The sequence below is a fragment of the Micropterus dolomieu genome, linkage group LG16, assembly GCF_021292245.1.
Source record: "Micropterus dolomieu isolate WLL.071019.BEF.003 ecotype Adirondacks linkage group LG16, ASM2129224v1, whole genome shotgun sequence".
NCBI classification, from domain to species: Eukaryota; Metazoa; Chordata; class Actinopteri; order Centrarchiformes; family Centrarchidae; genus Micropterus; species Micropterus dolomieu.
This window is the reverse complement of record NC_060165.1, coordinates 18,134,385-18,143,191: the sequence shown is the minus strand read 5'-3', so window position 1 is coordinate 18,143,191 and position 8,807 is coordinate 18,134,385. Positions and strand designations below refer to the sequence as shown.

Here is an 8,807-nt window from a genome sequence, read left to right as displayed (position 1 = left end):
TAAGGGATGTGACACTATTTCTCAGCTTTATCATTATCCTGAATATCCTATAGATGTTTAGTTAAATATGACTAGTGACTGTGGCCCTTGGCAATGGTTTTCATCTTTTTCATGCTCATCAAACTATTCACTAATTAAATTATGTGTATATAATTCCTCCGAATTACATTCCTTCATTGATATATTCACTGCTGTGTGATTCATTATTTTCCTCCAGGACTATTGCAGGAAGGCCAATTATTTGTTAAGCTCATGCTACATAAGGTTTTTTCTGTCTTTCTTTTTTCTCTAAAAATATCAATCAGATGCAGAACAATCCAACCCCACTGACTTGGGAGAGGGGATGTCAGAGGGATCACATGCTTCCTGAAAATCAATTATTGTAGGGAAGATGCTCATCTGTGGTGGCCACTGAATGCAGTTGTATTCTTTTATTGCCTGTCTCAGTCTCTTGTTGGAGCTGGCAATCTGCTTGGAAAGTCTAATGGCAATGCCCTGCCCATCTGTAGCAAAGATAGGAAACACGCATGCAGATAAATTCATTTATTAGTGTGTATTATGGTCCTTTTCAAAGTTGAACTTAATATCTTAATGTAGCCCATCTACGTATCCACAGCACTTTACCTGGATATTTTCTTTTCAGATGGAGGAGGACTGTTCTCTCCCTTGATTCGGTTCTAGCTTTGAAGATTAGTTGTCCTCTGAGCTCACAGTCAACATCTTTAAGGGTAGACTGGAAGTCTGAGTCAGATTCTTGCCATCTTCTCCCAATCCGGTGTTTTTTCTCTATGTTCAGCAGAGAGTCCTCAATTCTACAATGGTCAGAAAAGAAATATTATTAATAGTTATTTACACACTTGCTCAGAGAACAGTGACAGATTACTGCTTACTCTGTTTCACACTCCATGTACGACTCACGAGTCCCAGATCTATACATAAAAATAAAAAAACACAGCACAAAAATTCATTAGGTACCAAGCAGAAAGCATTTCTGTGGTTCACCCCAGACCAAAGAGTGCATACGTTATTAGGGAGGCCTTGGTGATAATTGATTACTAATCACAACATATTCAATTACTGCAGTATTATAGCAACTCTTAATTTATAACCATTGTAACGGTTTCCTTCAAAGCTATGCTGTTACTGTAATCACACCTACTTCCATGCTGAAGCACATCAGCAGGGCACTGAAAGACAGCTGTAATTACCATATAGTTTTACATAAACACATTAAACTCTTACTTGAACTTGTAGAACTGAATCAGCTGGATGATGTAGTCCCTTTTCCATTTACAGACAGTGTCTGGAGAACAGATAAAGACATTACTACTGCTCTAATACATTGTTTCATTTCATGTAACTTCACATAGCTTGCAGGATTGTATTTCATTACTGTACACGGAAAGGTAAGTATAACATATTTGCAATACTCTTTGCTAATAATTTGCATGACCTTCATACAGTGTTCAAGACATTCACCCATTCACTTCAGTTGCTTACTTATTGGTCTCTGTTTCTGATGGGCTAGCTCCATCTCTCTTTTCTTCCATTTCTCCATGTCTCCCTCAGAAACCAACACTAGACAACAAAAATAACAGAAAACAAGACATCAATACTACATACTCCATGCAAAATGCGCTTGTAAACAGAATCTAAAATTCTCCGGTTTACAACTATTGTTTCCTGCTTCTTATGTGCATTGTTTACCTGGTGCGTCTCTGATGACAGATGAGATGTCTTCTTGAGCGAGAATTGATATTTTCTCTGCTCTGTCTAGTCTTTGCAGGAGCTGCATCTCTGCAAACACAGTTTAATTTACTTATGCTGACCAATTTGTGAGTGATCAGCTTCACTCCAGAAAATATAAAATGTATAAACAGTGAACCACCAGCACAGAATTTTGACAGGTTATGCTGCTGTGGACAAACCTAGGTCAGTTGATTTCCTCCGTCCATAATGCAAAAGGGCATCAGTCAACAGATCGAGGCGGTGAGATGGAGTCATCTCCTTTGTGACTCTGGCAAATCTTCGGAGAAAAGACCACAGCCTTTCCATTCCTTCCCCGTCTGTGAGTCCAAACCCATCGAGCCGCCTAGTGCTGTACTTGATCTGTGATTAAAGCAAAGTGGTAGAATAGATGCTGACACTGAGCATGATCGTACTTCAGTGTAAACTGCTTATAGTGATCACGGTTACAGTGATCAACCACTTATATGGATTCAAAAGCTTGGGACAGAATCATTGCTGTAGAAATGCTGTGTAAATAATTTGTTTATAGTAATCAAGTAGTCCGCTTAGTGTCTTGTGTGTTCATATTGTGTGTTGCTGTGCAAATGTGATGTTTTCCTCTACTCACACTGCTGTGGTCTATGGAGTTATTTTGCCCTCCTGTTCCTGCTCTGCTGTTTTTTTGGGACTTTTATGGTACATAATGATTGTCCTGGCTCTCTCACAGCAGCAGCTAGGCCTACTGCATGTTACTTGAGTGGAGTGTAATGCTTTCACCTTGACCATTCAGACAGGGCTTGGATCAGGAGAGGGCCTAGGTGTAGCTTATTTTATTTTATCTTTAAAGGAACCCTCCACCGTTTTTTCATATTAAACAATGTAATTTCCTTAACTAAGACGAGTTGATACATACCTCTCTCGTCTCAGTGCGTACGCTCAATCGCGCGGCGATACTTTGAGTCCAGTTCATTCATTAGGATCCAAACAGAGATGAAGTTAGAAACGACCAAACACCTCCACGTTTTCCCTATTTAAATATAGTTACACGAGTAGTTACACGACCAAGTATGGTGAGACAAAATAAAACGTGGCGTGGTGTTTTTTGTCGCTTTTAACTTCATCTCTGTTTGGATCCTAATGAATGAACTGGACACTCAAAGTATCGCCGCGCACCAGAGCAATTGAGCGCACGCACTGAGATGAGAGAGGTATGTATGTATCCACTTTTCCTTTAAGTCAGAAAAAATAGTGAAGCTGTTCATGTTATTACTTTATATGCATGTAATAATTATACAAATTAGATAGTAATCTGCATAAAACATAAAAACAAATTTGGTTATAACAATCATCCGCTTATAGTGATTTGGCCCAGACAGATGTGAGATAAGCGGTTTCCACTGTATTGTCCAACAGTGCATCTCTGAAACAAGTTTAGACAAACACCAGTTGGGAAAAATGCCAGAATAAAGATTACTTTTAGGCACATCTACTTAATTTCAGCTGTGCAGTTTATAGACAGGAAAATTGAGGGCAAACAGGGAGTGAATGATGTGTGACACAGGTCCTGATGTCTCTATAAAGCCAATTAATTACCTGGCAGGGCAGTTTGTGTCCATAAACATGAAATGCTGGTATGGCCAAGGAGATGTTGTGTGGTATGCCCTCTCCTGATTTCTGATTGAACACAGTATAGCATAATTTTAAGTAAATGTGTCAAGGTCTTTTCTCAAAACAACAATTCAGTTTTACACAAAAAAGTACTTACATGCAAATGTGAGGCAACAACACAGGCAATGTCATAGACTACTCGCAGGTGTATGTTCTTGTCCTCACATCTTCGAAGTAGCTCATCGATGACATACAGGGGATAGGCTAATCTATTTCAACACAAATTTGAATAAGGACACTTTATACTGAGGAAAAGTAAAAATGAATTATACATTCTCCAGCATAGTGAAGATTATAGAATGGTGGTAAAGTTCAAATTTTGTAATGTTTTGGAATATACATTCCATAAGGTTCATATTTGGTGACTGGAAAAATTTGCATTAAAATATGGCTTATTATATGAATAGGTAGAATCAAACAGGGGAATTATCATTCTGGAACACAGGGTCAATAGTCAGAGATGTCACTACTGTGGCATTTACTTACCGTTCTCCTTGGCTCATGTTGACAAACATTAGGGGCATTTCATGACGACAAGAGGCTCCAAACACTCCTGTAACATCAAGTTTATTTGCTTGTTTTTGTGACCTCAGCACGTTGCCAGCCTTGAAGTTACTGCAGTCCTAAAGATTTAAGGAAAACATAGATTTATGGGAGGAATAATGATTAATTAAATATTTCATTAATATTTCATGGACTCAGTCCATGAAATTCTACAACTAAGACTAACCTCGTGAGGCTTTGAGCTGTCAAGATGTGATAGCAGGTATTCCTCTACATCCTTTTCATTAACAAACATGCGGGTTCCGTGTAATGGCTCAACCGCACTTGTACCTGAGCTGTGCTTCCTCACAAGGCCAAAGTTGGCATCCAATGTAACAATCATATCCCCATCCGCCTGGAAAACAAACACTTACAGTAATCCTGTATCTGCATCAGGTTTATACATTTATACGAATACAATTTTATTATATTTTTATACTTACAAAAATTGGTACTTTCCTGTTATCCGGACCCCACGATGGCCTACCCCTAACCCCGCCCCTAAACCTACCCGTCACTGGGGTTAAGACCAATCAGGGACGATGGCCTACCCCTAACCCCGCCCCTAAACCTACCCGTCACTAGGGTTAAGACCAATCAGGGATGACTATACGGACTATACGGGACTAATGCTGCATTCCAGGCAACCTGTAACCCGTGTTTTTCCAACCTTATACCCGTGAAAGTGTACTGGAACGGCAGTCAAACCCGTGAACTCGTACTAGATCGATGTACTACCAGTTACGAGTTGGAAAAATACGGGTTACAGGTTGCCTGGAACGCGGCATTAAAGAAACACGTGGGGTCCGGATAACAGGAAAGTACCCAAAAATTAACTAAGTTTTCAGATATCAATTCAATGCCATTAGGTCATCGAAAATGCAATCAGGTTAATCGAACAAGAACCACGCTGGAGCTAGAACCAACCTTTGGGCATGCTGGGCATATGGTCCCATCATCTAATTGTGGGCAAATATCTACCAAACTTCTTTGTCGGAAGTGGTGATGCCTAAAATGGGATATGGATTCTCCCACCAGGGCTCTGTAGAGTGTGTTAACCTAGGGTATAAGCAGCAGTCAGTGAAAACATTACTGTTTCCTATACTTACATCTGGTGATGGTGGTTCACTCAGAAGTTGTTATTTTGATAGAAAACTTTTAAGAATACTTTTGCATGCAAATGTACAATACTATATGGTTACATACTTTAAGTTGTGATAATTAATAATGCAGTACAATCAAGGAAGAATGTGTAATTTTCACAACCATATGGAATCGGTCTTCCATGAAAGTACAGTAATGGCGCTTTTCCACTACACACAGGACAATGGAGGAAAATCGAGTGTGTGCTGTTTTTGGATGTTTTTATTTTTGCTGGTTTTTTTTCAGGAAACTCCCGTCTGGCACGTGCAATAATGACGCAGTGAATGGTGACGATTCTCTCTGACCAATCAGCAGTCTGCCACGTCACATTTTAGTATCACCTCAGCTCGCTTAGAACCTCGCCGGAGGTGGTACGAAAAAAAGTACCCGAAAGCAGGTACAGGTACAACTTTGACACAGTGGAAAACCAAACAAAGTCGAGCCGAGGCGAGCTGGTACTGTGTAGTGGAAAAGCGCCATAACTGAAATTTTCACTTCACAGGCAAGACTTTAAACTGACCTCTGCAAGTGTGAGGTTGTTTTTCCAGCGCAGGGTGTTGCAAAAACCCTCAACAGAAACCTGACACTCCAGTGACAGACAAACAAAAAGCTCTAGCAGAGGTATGGAGAAGGCTGTGTGGGGCTTGTCGGCTGTTGCCGGCCAGAGACCATACCTGAGCAAAGTACAGGTTTCTGGTTCACATGCACACATATTGACTGTGACGGTGCAGAGCCGTCCTGCCAAATAAAAAGAGGGAAATATATATATTAGAAAAAACATAAACAAGTACTACTATAGAGACTACCATATCAGCATAGACTAAATCACTTGAGTGTGTCACCTATAACACCATAAATCAGCAAACAACTTTTTTTTTTACAAAATTGTATCAGAAATTTGATTAATTCCTTATAGGAAATCATTACTACACATGTATAGGACCGAATTCCTTAACCTGTCAAGAAAATTAAATACATTAAGATTCTGTATCATGTAAAATGACAAACCTGTGCTGACAATGACCTTCATGTCCTTTGTGTACACAGCATGGGTGCTATGGCCTTCAGGTAAATATAGGAATAACCCCAGGGAGGATGGCTCATAGTAGACATTCTGTAAGAAAGATTGATAGCTCTAACAATCTTTTTAAAACTACAAACTCGTGACACTAACAGTTGATAATACATAATGCTAGAACAATTTGAAGTATCTAATAAATCTGTTGAAATTACTGTGAGTTTGTTGCCTGTGTGTATGACTGCATGGTATTGTTCTTACATTCCACTTATCAGAAAGATGCAGTGAATTTCTGTGAGTCCTCTTCAGACAACCCTCACAAAACACTGCAGTGCTGCTGCACTCAATGCACCTGTAATCAGCATGTTCTAGACAGACAACACACTGGGTAGCGATTGGTGCTGAACATTCAAATGACACCTTAAGCATGTCATCCTTGACTGCATCCCAGGCATGTAGCTCTCTCTTCTTTGCCTTACTGTATGCACTCTCAGAACAAGAACTACAGCTCGGTGCCACATCATCGGGTTCAGCCTGTTGAGATGTAATAGTCGGGTCGGTCTGTTTGGAGTTGGGCTGGGGAAGACCTTGACTAAGGTAAGAAACCTTTGCAGGGCCAACGATACACCTCCTCACCACCTTAATCTTCACGCTCCTGGAACGTGTGGTCTTAACTGTTTTTCCCATATCTGAAATCAAAATATTTGGCAATTATTACATAAAGCAAAGTGCAACCTGTACTTCTTATCACAGCCTAAAAGACAGAAACACATCAGTGAACATGGGATGCAGACAAGGGATATGTATTTGGTACCATAGATATGTCAATAAAAGTAAGGTTAGGCCTATGGCTTCACTGAAGCGTTAACGAGCATACAATATTATGCAATAAGCCTTACAGTGTGGAAAAAGTAATTTTTACAGGCTAACTTTGCGTTTAACTAGAAACTAAATTTCCCCATTAGCTTCATACGTAAAAACATACTTATTAGCAACGTTAATGCTCAAATAAAGCAAGTAAGTAACGTAATGTTGGGCTAATAACGTAACGTAATAGGGCCTAACGTTAGCCTATATAACGTTAGCCAAAATAATCGCAATACGCTTATCTCATGTCAACACTCATGTCACGCGTCATGTCACGTCAACATTAAAACACATTTTATGTATTGTTTTCCCTTATTGACTAATTAATTTCGGTTTAAATGCTCGGTTTTATCATTTAAATGTTCTTACCTGAAAATATCAAGCGCGAAATATTGCGACGTCGCTGCGTCATTCAGTAGACCTCCGATTACCGGCGAGCTGGATTCCTCTGGTATTGGATCTGGAGTCTTCTCTTGTATTTGTCGGTGATTAACCATGTGGATGGATGATAACAGCCTTCTGAGCCTACCAGTAGGCGCAGCAGGCCCCTGCTGGCCCTTATATATGAGCTGATAACCACTGATAACGCCCATTCAATCGAGTGATAACATTCGAAACGGGTGAAGCAGAGCTGTAGTTAGTTGTTGTAATTAGTAAACAATAATAAAATAGTTATGGATTACATTTATATAGCACTTTATTTTTGACACCAAAAGGGCTTAGGTGGAAACACCAGAGAAACTTTGAGACAAGTACGCTAGGAGACAATAGACTAATATTAAAATATATATACCTGTTAATATGCCGTTGTTGGTGTCTGAAGCTCGACGCAGGTCCTAGAATATGTGCTCCTTAGCTTGCACCTCGTCCTCCCCGTCCTGCCTCTTCTTCCTCGGACCCTGGCACCCCTCCCTCCTCTGCTTCGCCTCGACCCCGGGCCGGTCCTGTCCCGGTCTGTGCTTGGTTAGTTATTCATTTTCACAACGATAAAGTTAAATGTTTTCTTACCCCTGATGTGAGCCGCTGCATCGCGCTGCTCTCCACAACATTGTCATTGTTTGCCTCATGTTTGTTTAGCCATTGTTTATTCCTTTGATGTATATTTAACCGCATTTATTTCACCTTAGTTATCTAATAGATTTCACCTAAATTACAGGAACTTTGTGTGCGTATTGTTTAACTCCAAGTCACTGCCAGGAAGGATTTACGCCCTTCTATATGAGATTGACTGATTGATTTAAGATAACTGAGCGATTAATAACTAACTGATCACCAGTGAATAATTGTGTAATTATTAAACTATAACATATCTCAGGGGTCCGGAGACCCTGAGCGAACTGAATCTCCGGTGGTGCCCTTTTCGAGGTATGAATTAATATGCCCTGAATATTAATAGTCATAATTTGTATTACAAAAGTAGGTACGTGTAACCCAGAATAAATAGTATACTGGGTTAAAAGAGTTCATTATAAGTAAATTTGATATTAAAAGTCATGGCATATTGATGGTAAAAATATGGTGATGTATTTTTGTTAAAACTGTTGTATGTTGCACATGTTATTTGATAAATAACTAAAAGATAATGTTTAGTTAAAAAAGACATGTTATGACGAGTTAATGGGTTGTATATGCAACTTGTCTATCTGTGGTAATTGTGCTGGAGTCTAAGAGTCGGTTTTCATTGGGTGATGCGAGTGGGCGTGAGGGGAGTGCATGAGCAGGTAGTGAGCAGGTGCGGGAGGTGCGAGGTGGAGTGTGTGAGCGAGTGATGGACAGAGACGAGGGAAAAAAAATTCGGAGAACTGTGTTAGCTTTGCAGAGGAAGTAAAGTGAGAAGTCT

The 8,807-nt window shown here is 39.9% G+C and overlaps 1 protein-coding gene across 1 annotated transcript in view; it reads right to left on the bottom strand.

The window, feature by feature from the left end:
* The window catches only part of LOC123985223, an 8,948-nt gene extending 1,366 nt beyond the window's left edge, over positions 1–7,582 (bottom strand). Inside the window, exons 1-17 of the mRNA XM_046072666.1 lie at positions 7,337–7,582; positions 6,580–6,789; positions 6,362–6,468; positions 6,091–6,196; positions 5,603–5,820; positions 4,867–4,998; positions 4,127–4,294; positions 3,883–4,019; positions 3,494–3,605; positions 3,322–3,402; positions 1,929–2,109; positions 1,708–1,797; positions 1,501–1,578; positions 1,243–1,303; positions 891–929; positions 625–812; positions 332–503 (exon numbers count right to left, since the gene is read on the bottom strand). Coding sequence (XP_045928622.1) covers positions 332–503; positions 625–812; positions 891–929; positions 1,243–1,303; positions 1,501–1,578; positions 1,708–1,797; positions 1,929–2,109; positions 3,322–3,402; positions 3,494–3,605; positions 3,883–4,019; positions 4,127–4,294; positions 4,867–4,998; positions 5,603–5,820; positions 6,091–6,196; positions 6,362–6,468; positions 6,580–6,789; positions 7,337–7,379 — 2,123 coding nt within the window. The 5' untranslated portion in view covers positions 7,380–7,582. The remainder of the gene's footprint in view (positions 1–331; positions 504–624; positions 813–890; positions 930–1,242; positions 1,304–1,500; positions 1,579–1,707; positions 1,798–1,928; positions 2,110–3,321; positions 3,403–3,493; positions 3,606–3,882; positions 4,020–4,126; positions 4,295–4,866; positions 4,999–5,602; positions 5,821–6,090; positions 6,197–6,361; positions 6,469–6,579; positions 6,790–7,336) is intronic.
* Positions 7,583–8,807: the final 1,225 nt, after the last annotated feature.